The sequence below is a fragment of the Carlito syrichta genome, unplaced genomic scaffold (genome assembly GCF_000164805.1).
Source record: "Carlito syrichta isolate Samal-C Ts95f unplaced genomic scaffold, Tarsius_syrichta-2.0.1 Scaffold113541, whole genome shotgun sequence".
NCBI lineage: Eukaryota > Metazoa > Chordata > Mammalia > Primates > Tarsiidae > Carlito > Carlito syrichta.
This window is the reverse complement of record NW_007057637.1, coordinates 53,091-71,251: the sequence shown is the minus strand read 5'-3', so window position 1 is coordinate 71,251 and position 18,161 is coordinate 53,091. Positions and strand designations below refer to the sequence as shown.

Here is an 18,161-nt window from a genome sequence, read left to right as displayed (position 1 = left end):
ACACTATAAGGAGGTGGGTCCTGACCCAAGTACAGGCAGTCTGACTCCATGTTCATACACATAACCACTGCCTCATGCTGTCTCACTGTTGTTCTTGGACTGCTCCTTAGGTCTCAATTCTGTCTTTCCTGCTAGACATGAATCCCTTAAGGACTGCAGTCCTTTTAGACTCATCATCTCCTGTGACACTGAGCCCAGACCTGTGCACACAAGCCATTAATGACTGCTCCAGCCAAAAGTGACCCTCCCCCAGATCAATAGATTAGACCCTGTTACCTTCACATCCACAGTTGCATACGCCTTGGTGCACAGGCCCACTCTGCTCCACGCTTTGAGGGTGTGGTCAGAACTCTGAACCCCTGTGTCCCCCATCCACTCTGCACCCTGGATCTGAGACAGGGGCAGCCAGCCAGACAGTCTCTTGTGCACTGGCACGTTTTGCCATCCTCCCCTTCCCAGCCTTCCCGTCACACTTCCTCACCCTCACCCTCACTCTTGATCTCACAAATCCAGGCCCTTGGAGAAATCAGACAGAATGAAATATGAAAACTACTCAGGAAATAATTGAAAAAACACTGTGACTTTTGAAACCCATAGAGATAACACTCACACCTTCTTTCTCATGTTATTTAATTTTTAATGGCAGATTTAATTAATGGAGATCAGGTCTTCTTCTTTCAGATGTGGAGCAGCTGGAGAAGGAGGAGGGGTGACTGTTTATAGGGCAGAAGAAAAGACTTTTCAAAACTGGGAAACCGAAGAGGCTGACGGGAAAGAACTTTACCCAGAAATAGTAGTTGATGGTCACTGGGTGCTAATTGATGTGTAGGAATTTAGTGCAGTGCAGAGACTTCCAGTGTCTTGTGAGTGGGTGATGAGCTCCTTCCCAGGCACTGTGCTGCAGGGTTCCAGGGCTCTCCGAGGCCTGACAGCTTCACTGGGGAGAGCTGGACTCTGTTGTCCACATTGCTGCCAGAATGTTGCTTTAAAAGCACAAATCTACACTGCCACTCCTTTGCTTAAAAAGGAAAGCCTTTGTTCACCCAGGTTGCCCCCAAGGTGAAGTCCAGGCTTTGGAGCCTGAGTTTGAGGGCCGCCTTGTCTCCTCATGGCCAGGATCCTACTCTGTGCCTCCCCCACCCCCATATCTGGGGTCCCCGTCTCCCTCCCCCCATTCCTCCCCTTCCCCATTGCAGTCCTCCACACCCTAGCCCCTGCAGCAGAAGTCCTTTGCATCCTTCTGTGTTCTCTCTCCAGCCTCTTCCCTGCCATTGCTTTGGTGCTTCTATAGCCTCAGTGGCATCTCTTCCCCTGTTGGTGTCCTAGGCTCATGAGACTTCCTTCTTATTTGGCTCATTGCTACTTATCCTTTAAAATTCATTAAGAATGGATACAACCTTTGACCCAGTCATTTGACTTCTAGAAAATTCCCTGCAGATATACTCACTCATGCACAAAGTTCTTGGTGCCAAGATGTTCCTCTCAACATCGTTTACAATAGGGAAGACTATAAGCAGTCTACTGTTCAGGGGTGGGGAAGGGCTTAAGTGAGGCACAGGGTGTTCGTTCACACTACTGAAGGCCGTTCAGCAGGAAAACGGACAAGGTCTCTGAGACCTCCATACAAAGATGAGGTGCGGCACACGCGTCTTGTGGTGCTGGGTGAGCATCAGGAACAAGGTGGGCACACACACGTGAGCACTCACTCACATGTTGCTCACATGTGCAGTGCCTTGCCCACAGAGATCACTCGAGGCGAATGCAGAGGGCAGGGTCCAGGCTGGCTCAGAGGCACTCTGTTCACCTAACATTATCCTTTCTGTTTTGTTTTCTTAAACATTATGGGATTATTACTTCTTTTGAAAACATTGCTTAATATTTAAATAAAAAATGATTAGGCCTCTTGGCTCAGGTATCAGCTCCCAAGAAGCTAGTCCGACCTCCAGTTTCTGCCAGGCTGTCCTTTCAGGAGCCCCCATAGCACCTGGGACAACTAGCCAGGTGTTCGTGGTAATTGTGGTGATGTGCTGTCTGAGAGCGCCATGAGGCCAGGGAACAGGCTGCATTTATCTCAGAATTCCTTGGCACTTGGTGGGTTCTCAGTGTGAATGTTGGTAGTGCCCAGCCCTTCTAGAAGCCATGAGATGGTGGTTGGCCTAGGAGTCCATAGAGTACCCTACTCTTCCCGAAGAGGGAGTCTGGAAAGCAGCCTCAAGAAAGCCTGGGGGATGAGAGGGTCGTGAACACAGGAAGCTGGCTCAGTTCTCCCAGTCGGCAGACTGGAGACCTTCATGTGCCAGGGGCACTGTGGTTGTGAGGACATCCGTCCCTGCGGGTCTGCTCAGGCAGATTAGATGAGGAGGGTGGGTGGGCAGGACACGACAGGATGGGGAATTTGTCTGAGTCATTCTGAGAAACAATAGAGGAAGCTACAGCGGGGTAATCACCACCACTTCTTGGCCTGTGTTACTTCCTGTGATAAATCTAGTTGACCACATGTTCAGACTGAGCTTGCAGTCAAACTCAAGTGCTCACCAAGTTCACTGGGGTCAGACTGTGTTCCTGGCAGTACATCATCTAGAGCCAAGGCTCTAAACGTCTCCTGTCAGCCCACAGCAGGCTAGGCTCTATCTGGGACATGGGCATTCTCTTTGAGAGGAACATCGACAGGTGACTGGGCCTGCAAGTCAGTAGTCTGACACTCAGGAGCCCCTTAGGCACAGCTGCAGCAAAAGAGGTTTGGCCCAAAGAGAAGGCCTGAGCCATAAGGTTGTTTGGTGGGAAAGGAAACAGACCTGGATGAACAAGGGAAACTTAGAACAAGGCTCATTTTAGCTTTGGAAAATTCAGTGACTCACTAATAGTGGCCATGGTGAACTGCATAGGTACTGTGTGCCAGGCTATCTCTCAGCCACCCTGCAAGGTTGATACTCTGTCTTCCTAGTAAGAAAGCAAGACTCAGAGGAAGTAAGTTACTTATCCAAAGAACATAGCCAGTATGTGCCAAAGCAAAAATTAAAATGTGCATCTGTGGACCATGCCGTCTCCTAGTGAGGTCCCATGGCTGGAAGGCTCAGGACAGAGCTAAATAATTCCCATCAAGGATGCTGCAAAGTGTCTGCATGGCATTAGAGGGGAGACTCTAACTGACTCATCTCTGTATCCTTACCTCCTCTCCCAGGACAGTCGGTGGTGCTGAATGTCAGACTGTTGAGGCCAAATCATAGTCTTCTGGTCTGAACATGAGGGCTCTTAGAGATAAAACTGGAGCCCTCTTGCTGAGCAGTTTAGAATCTGCACAGACCTGCAGTGGCCAGTACAGCCCTGTCTGTGGGTGGGAAGAGAACCTGTATTTATTTCATGCCTCTGTGTGCTGGGAGCGTCGGTACTTCCTAGCTGGCATTCTTGATACCTACTGAGGGAGACATCATTGTCTCCCTGGTTCAGAGGCGAGGAAACTGAGGTGATGTGTGGTGGGGTGACTTGACCAACTCACTCAGCAATGGAGAGTAAAAGACCTTAGTGGATCCCAGGCCTCCTCACCCACTTTGCGCCAGGGCAGAATCCCCACACCTTGCGGTCCTTCCTTATAGTGTGCGCCAATTGTTCTCTCTCAGGGACTCATCTTCCACATTTGCCTCCCACTTGCCACTTCTCTGAGCCACGGTGCTGGGGGTAGACCCCTAGGTGGGGCTAGGGGGGTCTGGCTTCAGTCCAGGCCTGCCTTGAGAGAAGTACTCCACCCCCGCCTAGTTGTCTTCCCTGCAGAAGGCTGCTGACTCTGTGTATGTGTGGACCACTTTCCCTGCGTGGCTCTGCTTTAGAGCCCTCCTCCCTTTCTGCCTGCCTGAGGACTACTCGCTCCTTTCATTCTGACTGGGCTATCGGTGTGCCTAACAGATAGAGAGAGTCAGGTTCAAGACCAACAAATGTGTAAGGGAGCGCAGCCCTATGACTTCACAGACCCTTCCCTGCCATGCTTGCTGGTTGCAGGGGCTTCTGATATGTGCCAGCGGTAGGCACCTGAGGCCTGCATTCCCATTTGCTCATCCTTGGAGCAGGGATAATCACCCCACCCTGTGAGACCTTGAGGGACACTTGGGGTCCAGCCTGCAGAGGGTCTGACTTTAAGCAGACTCCACATGGCATCACCCATTGTCTTTCTCACCCTCCGTGGGAGGTCAGACCACTCCACAACCTCTGCCCCACACAGGGACCACTTAGCCCAACCCTGTCTAAGGTTGTTTTATCCTAAAACCGCTTCCTGCAAGAGTCAACTCCAAGGCTGGTCTTCTCCTGCCACTTACATGTCTGTCCACCTGGGGCACTGAGGTCTCCTTGGTACAAGTGCAGGCTCATAGAGAAAGGAGAATGCTGGGCCTCGGTCCGTGGACCTGGCACAGCATGCCTCTGAGGCACAAAGAGCTTGAGTAGCTTAACCAGAGTCACACTGTGGTGGCACCAAGTTAAACACAGCACTGTCTGGTTTCCAGGCCTGGCTCTACCTACACCAACCTGGCTCTGCAAGAGTACATGTGGTAAGTGGTCTCAGGAAGAAGGACGTGTGTGCCTTTGGTGCCTCCCTGCAGCACTCTGGACAGAGGATTCTGAGGAGCAGGGTGGATATGGTAGGCAGCAGTGTGAGAATGTGTCCTAGACCGGGAATCCAGGTATCTGGGTTGTAATCCTGACGCTGCCCTCTCCCGTGTGACTTTGGGCAAGTCACTTCCTCTCGCCAGGCAGTGAAATTCACCTGTAAAGTAGGGGTTAGACCAGATCAAGACTCAGCACATTTTTTCTTTAAAGGGAGCAAATGCTTTCGACTTCGTAGGCCATGCAGCCTGTCACAACTCAGTTTTGCCACTGTAGCACAAAAGCAGCCATGGACAATACGTAGACATATGAGCATGGCTGTGTCTCAGTAAAACTGTATTTAGAAAAACAAGGGGCAGATCAGATTTGGCCTGTGGGCTGTGGTTTGCCAACTCCTGGACTAGAGGATCTCACAACATTCTTCCAGCTGTTGCTACTCTAGAATTCTGTGGCAGTGGCCATCCACGTTGGGAGCTGGAACCCAAGCTGTGGATTAACCACCTGTCTGCTTTGAGACCAGTCAAGAAATTAGCATCTGTCAATTTCTAAGATAGTTGCATCCTGTGAGGAAGTAGAGGGAAATTTCATTCTTTGGTAACCCATCTGTTTTTCTCCTTATAGAATGCTGAGATGTATAAACTGTCTTCACAGCAATTCCATGAGGCAGCTTCGAAGATGGAGAGCACAATAAAGTAAGAATGTGTTTACTATTCTTTCTAAACTTGGCCTATGTTTGTACAAATTCCCACCTGTGGCTTGAAACCTGCCATCGTCTGCCTAATTTCAAATCTCTCTAATAACACAGACAACCATCTGTTCCTCAGTTCTCCCACTTGGATCTGAGGTGGCCACTGGTCACTTATAATTGGCCAAATCAGCACTCACTTCTTCGCTAGCTCCTTGCAGATTGGAGTGGGGCTGAGGCAGGCGCCTAGAGTTGTTTTCAGGGCCTGGTGTCTAGCGAGCAAGAGCTGCATTTTCATTGTCTGGCTCAGGCCCCAGAAAGAGTTAAGGCAGGGTGCTGCTGCCGCCCCCATCCATTTGTGGAAGGGTTTTCAGGGTAGCATGTTCTCCTCGATTCCTGCTGTGCCTAGTACAGGCAGTGCACCTCTTGCATACTGATGCTCGTGGTGCTCACACTTTACTCCTAGAGGAACTGAGGTACAGAAAGCTGATGGCTTGCTTGGGCCACACAGTTCTAAGTGCCAGTCCCTTTTCTGTCATGCACCTGTGCTGTTCATTGAAGACTCTTAACCTAGATGTCAAGGGAACAGCAAGTGTGTCCATTTAGTGTAGCTCTGTTTAGTTGAGGTGCAGGTCCCTGGAGGATCAGAAGGAGATCCCTGGGAGAGGAAAGACAGACCTTGTGGGCTTGTGTGCAGATGGTCTCTGTGGAGACCTTCATAAGTTAGCCAAGGAGGCTCCCACCAACTCCCTTGGCGGGTCCCTCCCTTCTGACAGTGAGTCAGTAATTCACCAGGCAAATCCATCACAGTACAGAATGGTAAGTGGCTGGATCTGGCCCCATGGGAAGAAATGTCAGGGAACGTTTTAGATAACTTGGAGATGACAAAATACCTGTGAAAATGGTTGTGCAGAGAACTGTGAAGAGCGGGAGGGCAGTGGGGACTGATGTACAGTCAGAACGACCCAAGGGTATGGAATAGTACAGTGAGCCATGTAGGGATTTTATTCTTGAACAAGGAATACCTAAAGCTGGTGGGGTTACTACAGATTGTGGCAGAACCATATAAGAATGGACTTGGGGAAGAGAAAAACAATTATTTTGAAATGCAGTAATAGGAACCTCAGAGGAAAATAACTTTCCAGCAGGTGGTTGGAGATAAGAACAGGTGTTGAGGTGGAAGCAGCAACCCTGATGATGCTGAGAACTGCAAGCCTGAGTGTGAGTGAGCACCTTTGTGCTGCATGCATCCAAAGTGCTCCAGCTGCATGCATCCAAGGGTGCTCCAGCTGCCTTGCGGGGCAGGAGTTCCTCTGCCCTCACTGATGGGCAGCTCTCAGCCCGTTTTTAAAGGGTTCCCCCCGTACGGCCTAGTTATCCAGGCTGAGAAATACTCAGAAGCACAAATCAATGATTTGCTGAGGGAGCCTACAGGACAATCACATCAAAGAGGCTGCTGAGTGACAGTCGCAGCAGTGATCCTAGAGATGGGCAGAACCCAGTTGCTGCCCCTCCCATCACATGAGCAACTTCTACAAGGGCCCACAGCCCCTCCCTCTCGATCTGGGGGGAAAACCAGAGAGCTTTACTGTCAGTGACCATCACACTTTGTCCCCTGCCAGGGGCCTACTGCCCTGAGAGTGGGGATCCCTGCCCTTGTGACTTTGACTTTCATGTCAGAGCCTTTTTCATCTTCATACTCTCTGAAGGCAAGGTGGAATGGATATGAATATATTTTTAAATTGAGTGAAGTATAAGGGTTTTTTGTTTATTTACAGCATCCCTTGATAATAATTCCTGGTACTTAATAAGCACATTGCTAAATGACAAGTACCCTGCAAAGCACTTTAACTCTATTCTGTTGTGTACTGTTGTAATTCCATTTTACGGTCACAGCTGGTTCTGTGGCAGAGCTGTGGTTATTCTTCCCTTGTTTGTCCTCACATCACTGATGTTTCTTAAAAGTTCTCTCTAAGCTGGGCTCGGTGGCTCAGCCTGTAATCCCGCGCCTTTGGGAGGCTGAGGTGAGTGGATTGCCTGAGCCTGCGGGTTCGAGACCCGCCTGGGCAGCGAGACCTCAGCTCTACAATAAATTAAAAAACCAGCCGGGAGTGGTAGCACAGGCCTGTAATTCCGGCTACTCGGAAGGCTGAGGCGGAAGGGTCACCGGAGCCCAGCAGGTCGAGGCTGCGGTGGCCGGGAGCAGCCACTGCACTCCAGTCTGGGCGACCGAGTGAAACTCCAACTAAAAAAAAAAAAAAAGTCCTCTCTAGATGTAAGATGGGTGGCAGGGTGGAGCTGTCAGAGCCTGCAGAGGCTTTGAGACATACCAGGACTCTGACCTCAGCCCTTCCACTTACGGGCTCCATGCTCTTGGAAAGTCGCTTCACTCCTGCAGCCTCAGTTTCCTCACCTGAAAAACAGACATGACACCTTCTTCAGTGCTTTGAGTGAGGATTAAATGAGCTTCCACATAGAAAGTAGACTTAGGACATCAACATTTGTTGTTGGAATTAGTGAGACTGTGTGCTACAGGCTGTTTGTGACCTTCCAGAATTCCCATTTTGAAAACTAACCCCTGTCATGATGGTAGCAGGAGATGCGCCTTTGGGAGGTGAATAGATCGTGAAGGTGGAGCCCTCATGAATGGGATTAGTGCCCTCATAAAAGGGACCCCAGAGAGCTAGCTCCCTTGCCCCTTACACTGTGTTTAGGACAGAAAGAAGACACTGTCTTTAAACCAGGAAGTGGGTCCTCACCACACATCAAATCTGCCAGTACCTTGGTCTTAGACATCCCAGCCTTCAGAACTGTGAGGAACAAACGTCTATTATTTATAAACTCCCCAGTCTACAGTACTCTATTGTAGCAGCCTGAAATGGACTAAGGGACTGTTGTTAATAATGGTAATCAATTGAATCACTTTTACAGCACCTTAGTATAGAGTAGAACAGATTTGATACATACGTTAAGTTTACAAAAATCCTTTGTCTTTTCCCTGAATAAACAGGAAACAGTACACAGTTAGAAATTATTTTACTTAAACATCAAAGGAAAAAATATTTGGGCGATTTCTTGGATTAGCAGATATTGTAAATTGCATCATAAATGCCATAGAAAAAAGCACCAACTGCTAACAATGCTTAATACTGAGGAGTTTTCTTCCAGTGGAGCATCTTTTAACAGCTTTGAGTCAACTGAGCGTTTACTCAGATGGTAAACTAGATATCCATGTGTTCATTCAGTCATTTAACTAAACACATTTATAGAATGCCTGCTACTTGCCAGGTACCATGCTAGGCCCTAGGGATACAATGTTGAACAAGACAGCTTGCAGACCCTGCCAACAAGGAACTTATAACATTTAGGGAATGACAAACAATATTTTAAAATTAATTGCACAAGCAATTACCCAAACAGTTATTGAATATGGCAATGTGTGCCATAAAAGAACGTTTGAATTAAAAATATATGTCAGAGGACTATGATCAAGGCTTGAACTTTGAGGAAGGCTTCTCTAAGGAACTGACACTTACACTGACTCCTACAGGGTGAGCAGTTGCCTAGAGAAAGGAAGGGGAAAGAGCATTTCAAACAGAAGAATTTGTATGTGCAAAGGTCCTGAGATGAGAAGTAATTTGATGCATTCAAGTAATTGAAAGGAGCCAATAGGCTCAAGAGTAATGAATGAGAAGAGAGACACAACAATGAAGCTCCATAGATGAGCCAGACCATGCAGGACTTTGTAACCATACTAGGGATTTTAATTTTACCCTAAGAGCATTGAAATACCACTTTCGGTTTTATTTCTCTTCTGATATATGCATTTAAAACTATAAATTTCTCACAGCTTTAGCTGTACCCTACAAGTTTTGATATATTGTATTTTTATTACAATTTTCATTCTGATTTCTTCTTTGACTCATGGGTTATTTCAAAGTGTATTGCTTAATTTCCAAACATTTAGAAATTTTCTAGTTACTTTTTAAAAAATTGATTGTCAGTTTAATTCTGCTATGATCAGAATGTTTGAAACTTGATTTATGTCCCAGTATATGATCTACTTTTGTAAACTGTCCATGTACACTTAAAAAGAATGTGTATTCTGTCAGTGGATGTAGTGTTCTATATTGGTCAATTAGGTTAAGTTGATCAGTTATGTTCAAATTTTTTGTACTTTTAATGATTTATAGCTTTGAGATCACTTTCCTTCTGACTAAAGAATGTTTTTACCTAGTATTTTTATGTAGCCTTACTGATAAACATAGTTTTTAATTGTATGGAAATATTTTTATTTCATCTTCATTTTTGAAAACTACAGCAATCATTTCTTCCAGCTCTTTGGAGAGATCTTTGCATCTTTGTATTCTCCTTTGAGTTTTCTCTTGAGAAGTCAGCCGTTGATATTGCTGCCATTCCTTTAATTACTTCTCTTTTCCTCTGTCTGCTTTTCAGATTTTCTATCTTTGTGGTTTTTTGTTTTGTTTTTCTTTGGTTTTGGTTTTGGTTTTTAGCAGTTTTACTAAGCTGTTCTTATAGATTTTCTTTCTTTTTGGAGTTCAGGTTTGAGGTTTGATGGTCCTTTGTCAGTTTTGGAAATTTCTTAGCTATTGTCTCTTCAAATAATATTCTCTCTATCTTATCTTTCTTCCTTTCTGGGGTTTCAATTACGTGTATTACTATCCTATATGGCTCTTGTCCTTTTTTCTGTTTTTAAAACTTTTAAAAATTCTCTATGCTGCAGCTGGAGTTTTTCCTATTGATCTTTCAGTTCACTGATTCTCTCTTTATTGTGTCAAGTTTGCCTTTAACCTATTTGAGTTCAGAATTTCAGTTATTGAATTTTTAAAAAAATTCTAGAATTTCTATTTGCTTTACTTTTTAAAAAAATAGATTTACAATCTCTGATAAAATTCTGCTTTTTGTTGTTTTTGGGGAACATATTAATTACAGTTATTTTAAAGTCATCTGAGGGTCTATTTCTGTTGCCTTTTTCTCATGGACCTATTTATTTGTGTGTCTGGTAATTCTTTATGTAATGCCAGAAATTGTATAGAGAAATTACATAGGCTCTCTGGGGTATTACCTTCCCTGGAGATGCCTAGGATATGGCTTTCCAGGGCTTCTCTTTCTTGGTAAGCTCTAAACCATCATTTTTGTTTCCTCAGCTCTGTGGAACTTATGAATATTTTACTCTATCAGTGGCCATTTAGTTAGCTTCCTAGCCTCTTACCTTGAGTTACTCAAGAGTTTGACAAATGTTTTAAAAGAAGAGAACCATTGTGTATTGGCTCACTACTCTGTAGCTCTCTTCTGTCTGGACTCTAGTCCTAGCTGCCTGGGCAGCCTCAAACACCAAAGGAATGTTGTCCCTGCAGTCCTGTGCAATTGCTGGAAGCCTCTTGCCTTTTAGCTGAGGCTGTTTGCCTGAAGTTCAGCATTCTCCTGAACAAAGAGTTGGCGGAAACTTTGAGGAGAAAAATGACTCCACGAAAAAGCTCTCACCTCTACACCATTCCCTTCTCTTCATAATCTTAGACCTCAAATCCTCCTAGTTGCCTAGATTTTTCATATTCCAGCTTAATCTTATTTTTCCTTTAAGGTAGAGTGTAAGTCTCCCACATTGTAGCTGAAAGCAGAGGTGCTGACTTAGCTTTTGAGGAAAGAGTTGGCCAAGCAGGAGAGGGTCATTCCAGGTAGAGGAAACAGTGAAGCACTAAAGCAGATTAAACTTAATCCTGTTTTCTAGTAGCATTAGGCATTGATGGCAGGGGTGACTCTCCCAACTTTCTTGGGACCACAGGCCTTTACTGAGGCCCTGGACAAACCCCAACATATGTCAGAATCTCAAAAGACTTGTTTCAGGATCAACAGGAAATCCTAGACAGAAGAGGAGTATTGATAGCAAGACTGACCATCACAGTTTGGGGACTCTTGTATTGGAAGAATTCCATCATTGAGATAGAAATGGGTATCCAAAGTGAATATCCACATCTACTTCCCCCCCACCCCCTGCCACTTCACAGCAGCACAGAAGGCAGAATTGTTCAGATTTTCGGGAGGAGGAGATTAAGACCCCAGGGAACCGCCTGCATTTATCGTGTCAGATCTATTTTTTTATGACAACCTTCAATCCCTTTCCTGTGGGATTATTCAGAGTCTGTCTTGGCTTCTTGTTGTCAGGAAACATATACAGTCCTCCTTGGCCCCACAGAGAGCCAGCCCTCAAAGAGGTGAGAACAATTGAGTTGAAGGAAGAAGGTTATTAACTATTTCCTGAAACTGAGTCATTGTGCTTCAAGGACTTTGATCCAGAGTCTGATTAATGTGGATGAGGCCAACTTGGAGCTGAGCTGCTGGAGTGTGCTTTCATAGAACTTAATAAACCATGAGGGAGGTGTGTGGACCCACCTGAGGGTGAACTGTTGCTAGGCACTTGAGCTTCCTCGGTTTGCATCTATTTTGAAAGTGAGCTCATGACAGGTGACATAGTAAAACATGGGTCATTTATTTGAACCCCAAATAAGATGGCATTTTTCAGTCTGGATAACATTCAACTTAGCTTGAATATAAAACATGTTACTGTATCTCATTTCCCTATTTGGATAACCTTCCAAAGGAAGCATTTTCTATTCAGAAATTTACCAAAATCTATAGTTTAAATGGATCAACCTGGCTCTTTGAGAACAAATCAAAACCCATTTAAGCCAGGTGCAGTGACTCATGCCTACGATCCTAGCACTTTGGGAGGCTGAGGTGAGAGGATTGCCTCAACCCAGGGGTTCAAGATCAGCCTGGGCAATTTAGCGAAACCTCATCTCTAACAATAAATCAAAAAATTAGCTGGGCATGGTGGCATGCACCATACTTGCAGCTTTTTGAAAAGCTGAGGCAGAAGGATTGCCAGAGCCCAACATGTCAAGGCTACAGTAGCTGTGAGCATGCCACTGCACTCCAGCCTGGACAACAGAGAGAGACTTCAACTCAAGCAAAAAAAAGTTGCTGAACATCATCATGTACCAGTGCTCATGTTAGGCACTTATATCCCGTTTCTCATCTTTCATAAAAAGCTCATATTCAGGTGCCATTATTAGCCCTATTTTGTAGGTGCAGAAATTAAGGTAAGTCCATTGACCTCTCCCTGGTCTGTAAAACAGGGATGATGATGGTGTCTATGTCTGTCAGGTTCTTATGGAGACCAGATGTGGCAGCCCACGTTTGTACTCAAGGGTGCACCCCAAGGAATGGCAGGGTGGAATTTGCACCCAGGTCTGGGTGAATCCTTGCTCTTTTCTGCTATACTGAGATATTTCTCTCAGAAATGTACAGCACAAGCTCTTCCCCAGTATTGTTTGTGCCCTTCTATGTGCCCCTCTCTGATAATATTTTCCTGACACTTCAACCCACCACGTGTGTGTGTGTGTGTGTGTGTACCCAAACTGCAACACCCCTTTACCTCTGGCTGGGCACAGTGACTCAAGCTGTTGAGTGGCATAGTCTTTTCTCAGAACCAAGCTTCAGCTGGTCCATGAGTGGTTGAGTGCAGGTCACCTTTGTGGTGGTGATGTGGGTGGGAAGAAGAGTCTGGCTTCCATCCTATGCCCTCAGCAGACATTATGAGTGAATTCCAGCAGACTCCTACTGAACCTAGATATGGCCTCAAGATCCTTCTCAACATTGCACTCTAGTAGCTAATATTAGCCATGCAAGATTGGTGTTCAAGTGAAACCTATTTGCCATCCCTGGACCAGATGAGTTCTAAAGATAGAGTTCTCAGTTCTGAGTCCCTGTGTTTGGTCCCTAATTTCAGAACACAGAATCTAATGTATGTCTTTGCATATCCTACTTTCTGTCTAGAATTACCTCCCATTCTTGCAGATTATGCTTACTGTTTAAAATCCAACTTTAGCACCTATTTTGCTTACTATTTGTCTTAGCCAGAGGTCAATATAGTATCTTATTTATCTTTGCATCCCTACTATCTAGCCCAGGACTTGGCCATAATAGATGCTCACCAAGCTTGTGTAGGATGGGTGGATGAACTGATGGCCATCTTGTAGAAGTTAGGGCTAGAATTGAAAAACAAATGGTTGCCAGGCACGGTGGCTCACGCCTATAATCCCAGCACTTTGGTAGGTCAAGGTGAGAGGATTGCCTGAGCCCACAGGTTCAAGACCAGCCTGGGCAACTCGGTGAGACTTCATCTCTACAATAAATCAAAAAATTAGCTGGGCACAGTAACACATGCCTGTAGTTCTAGCTACTTGGAAGCCTGAGGCAAAAGGATTGCCTGAGCCCAGAAGGTCGAGGCTGCGGTGGCCATGAGCATGCCACTGCACTCCAACTAAAAAAAAAAACAAGTTGACTGTTTAAACACCTACTCATATAACAGCGTCCTGTATGGAAAAGGGCCCAAGTACCTACTCATGCAGCAGGGTCTTGTCTTATATGGGACAGGACAGAGACTTTGAGAACAGATGGGTGAGTACACAGATTATAGCTGTGCTATCTGGGTGGCCTGGGTCAGATGACATAACTGCCCTGAGACACACTTCCCTTATTGCTGAAGGTTGAAGACATCATGAGATAATTTGTTAAGCCTCTAGGAAAGCATCAGGCACACAGTAAGCACTCGATAAATGGTAGGTATTATTACACAGAAACTCACATTTTAGTGAAGATTGGAGTACAGCAGCCAAAAGAGGGCACAGTCCTAGGTACTGAATCTAGAGCCAGGAAGGGAAGGGCAACCCCAGGACCCAACAACTCTCCTTCTGGGGACATACCTTGGAGAGACCTTCACATGTGTATGTACACAAGCAGCCCTGAGCAAGAAGGCCATTGCCGCCATGTTTCTAAGTGTGAGGCATTGGAAGCAGCCTCATTGCCTATTGATACAGCAATGGATACGCATAACCCATCTGACTGGACTATGAGGCAGAAATTACTGCATAAGCCCAGGTGTGTGTGCTGCCATCAGAAGATACTGGAGACCTCTGGTTGAGTATAAAAGCAAGTTATGTGTTTACATGATATAGAGAAAATACCTGAAAGGGCACAACCTAACGGAAAATAGTAGTTACCCCTGGGCAGTTCAAGGGAGTTCAGGACTTTAAAAGGGGTCAAAGGGGACTTTGCTTTATCTGAAATGTACCTGTTCATGTATGGCTTGTATAATTAAAAATTAATAGGGCTATAGATACGCAGTGGACACATTGGAGAGCCTTCATGGGCAGGGACCAGAAAGGTTAAAGAGTTGAAAAGGTGAATGCCCACCTAGTGCAGACTAAGAAGGAGAAGGTGAACCAGAAAGTGGAGTTGTATTCCTCTGAGAAAGAAACATTGTCTGAATGGTAGCAAGGCTAGAGCCTTCACCTGCAGCTATAAAAATTTAAGTAAGATCTAACGAAGAACTTCCTGACTTGCACTGTGAGATTATAATGTCATAACTAAGGGAGGTTGTACAGCCTTCATCTTCCTCTGGAAATGTTTAAGAAAAACCAACAATGTCATTCTGCACTTGGAATGTGGTATACAACCAGCCCTCTTCCCCATCTAATCACAAACAACAGAAGGGCCACTTCCTCTGCGTCAGCATTCTCTCTCTGCCCCTCCCTTGGCTGGCAGGCACTCCTGGGAAGAGTTTCCTAGTGGTTTACTCTTGGACCCTGCTTACAGCAGGGAGGATTTCACCCTTCTAGTGACCTACTCCTATAAACCCTGCTCCAGCACCACGGGCTACCATCCACAGAAGGGAGTCCGGGGGTTGGGGGGTGGGGGGGCGCAGCATATTTGTCTCATAACCTTCTCCTCCCACCCCACCTTTTTAATAATCATCTCTTCTACCAAAGTGAGGCCCAAACTTTACCTACACAATGACCATTTGTATACCTAACCCTGAATTGTACCCCACAACTTTAAAAAAATAAAAAAATAACCATTTCTCCTAAATGACAGGATTACATGGTGGTGATCTAGAACTTAACCTCTGACTCAGTGGCACGCTTGGTGCCAGATGGAATGTGTAACGTTGGACAAGACATGGTCCTAGCCTCCACTAGAGAATACCGACATGCTTCAGGCTTCCCCTGGCTTGCAGTGTCCCTACCTCTCCTGACAGCAACCTTGTGTCCCTCTAAGCTCAGCTCAAACATGTCTTTCTCTGGAAAAGGCTCTTCAGAATCCTCCTGTCCACTTGAGATCGAATCAGTTCTGCCCTCTTTGGTGCCCCCATTAAACCTGGAATGTGGGGTGGGGGGGCACCTGGCTGCTACGTGTAGCACTGTTTTCTACTTAGGTGTTCAAGCACCAAGTTCTACAAGACTGCAGACTTTTGGTGTGCAGGAACCTTGTTTATTCATCTTTGTATCCCTAGGATCCAATACTTATGCACTCAGGGAATATTTAACGGGTGAAGAGATCCACTGTAACAAATGACAGGTGTTGCAGCAGTGTATAAGGCAAACACTCCTGGAGCAGAGAGGATGGGGGACTCGTGCCCAAACACACTGAAGCTTCAGAGATGAATTAACCTTGTGCTGAAGCTCGGTGGAGCAGGGTGGGCTCTGCAGCCAGGGGTCAGTGTGAGCAGAGACTTGGTAGTCTCCTTGTGGGATGTTAGAGAAAGGAAGGGGACCAGGCTGGCCGAGGAGCACACATCTGCAGGGGTAGAGATGAAATTCAGATGAGGTTGGCAGGGCAGGTGGGTCCCAGATATGAGGGCCTTCTGTGCATGCTAAAAAAGTTGGGATTTCTCCTGCAGGCAGTCATAAAAAAGCTTTTAAGCAGAGACTTTGATAGGATAGGATTTGTGTTTTAGAAAGATAACAGGCAGCATGTGGGAGAAGGAAGCAGTAATGGTGCTGAGAACAGAGACAAGGGCTCCCTGCATCACTGCAACCAGGGATGATTTGCACATTCCACAGATATGCATTAAGTGTCCCCCAACACAGACATGTTCTGGGGATACAGGTTTCCTGCTGTTCTCAGGGCAGTGAGACAGACAAATGGTCAGCAACAAAATAAGGTACCATACAAAGTGCTCTGAAGAAAATCAAATTGAATAACATGACGGAGGTGACTGAGTCTCTAAATCTGAGGATCAAGGACTCTGCCCTGACACTCAAGCAGGACTGAGCAGTGAGAAGGCACTAGGCAGAGACTTGGTGACTGGAGCAGCTACAGCCTGTGAGAGGGCTGAGCCCTGAGGCAGGTGATTGGAAGCTATAAGCACCGCCTGGCAGGGAGGCTCCTGACAAAGGCACAGGAGGCGCCCTGAGTGCAGGCACCAGAAGCGTTTGTGCACAGCCTCCCTTCAGGGCTGAAATCAGAGCAGGGGCTCCCCGACTTCCAGCGCCTGTGTGAGGGGGCAGTGGAACCAGTCTGAAGACTGGAGGCAGTGGGTTCAGCATGGTCTTGTTGGATTCAAATTCCTGGAGCCCCTGCAGAAGGGCATTCCATCCAGCCGACTTCCCCTGGTGGGCTTAGGCAGTAGTAGTTGTAGGCTTAAGGGGGAGGACAGCCTCTCTCTGCCACCAGCCCTCGCCAAGTGCTTTCTTAGTGTTCAGAGATCCATGACTCAAAAAACTGGGCTCAGAGACGAGAAAATTTGTTAATTCCCTCCCCTTGACTGAGACGAAAATGACATTTCATTCCCAGCTCTATTAATGGACTCACTTTGGGAATAAAGCCAGCGTCCCCAAAGGCAGTGGCTGGAGCTCTCTTCTTTGTGCCACTGTTGTTTTCTTTTGAGTGTTACATTTAGATTAGTTTCTGGGAGGATTAAGTGTTATTACAGTCAAGGAATCTTATTTTCTAATCAGTAGAGAGGTTACTGCTTAGCATCATTGCTATTAGACTTATTTTCTAAAGTTCTGTGGCCTCCCCTGCTCCTGTTCCTCAGAGAAAGTGTTGCTTGGTCCCACCTGGGGGGCGTGTGCCTCCAGAGGAGTGGCCCTCATGGCAGGCAGGGCCTGTCCATCCGGCTAGGCAGTGCTGATGCACCTTGTGGACGCCCCACGTGGGTGCCCACATGCTGTTCCTTCTGAGAAGGGAGCCCTGGTGGGGGAGGAGGAAATTTTCAACTGGTAAGATGGTTCCAGAGCTGAAGCAGTCTCTCTATCTAGTTACAATAGCTCACAGTACTCATCCCAGGGCAAGCAATGGGCTCCAGGCTATACTGGTGTCCCTGAGACGCCACCTGTAAGCCCTGCTGTGGTGGAGCCTGGCGTCTCCTAGCACCTAATTCTTGCAGGACCGGGGTGGATATTGCAAAAAGATTGATTTCCTCTGCGGCATTCTGTAAAAGCATATTAATCTTAGCAAACCTTGAAGTTTAGAGATTTAGAGACAGGTGTCTTAGGTTATTGTATTTCAGGATCCGGCAGTCTCTAGACCACAGGAAGAAAGTCCACATTGAGAGGTGGCTGGGGTCTCCACCCACTACAATTGAAGAACTCTCTTTGTCTCTGCATTTACCAGTCAGGAGGGCCTCCCAAAGAGTTTACATCAGAGAAATTGTGTCTGTAGTATGGGCTGGCCACGTGTGACTCTTGGCACTTTATTCATACCTACCCCAAGGCTGCAGCTCCACACTGGAGTAAACCCTGAGAGACCTAGCTTGCCTCTGGCTGTTGGCCACTGGTTTTTTGTACAAGAAAGAGGTTTTTGTTTTTGCTAGAGTGAGACCCAAGAGAGGCAAGATCTGTGATTCTAAGACTTCTTCACTAAGTCCACTCTCTGGAAAGTGGACAGTGTCAACAACACTGAGCCATACATTTTAAGAGTACACTGAAGTGTTCCATAATAATCATTCCCACCATCCCCACCACCACCCGCAGAGAGATGAAGTTCGGAGTCACTCTGCCTGGTGGCACACTTGAAA

At 46.4% G+C, this 18,161-nt stretch overlaps 1 protein-coding gene across 4 annotated transcripts in view; it reads left to right on the top strand.

Annotated features, from left to right (window-relative positions):
* The window catches only part of CHCHD6 (coiled-coil-helix-coiled-coil-helix domain containing 6), a 280,902-nt gene that overhangs the window by 230,647 nt on the left and 32,094 nt on the right, over positions 1-18,161 (top strand). For all 4 annotated transcript variants that reach the window (XM_021719059.1, XM_008071644.2, XM_021719063.1 and 1 more), the window contains exon 6: positions 5,215-5,285. In XM_021719059.1, the coding sequence (XP_021574734.1) occupies positions 5,215-5,285 (71 nt within the window). The remainder of the gene's footprint in view (positions 1-5,214; positions 5,286-18,161) is intronic.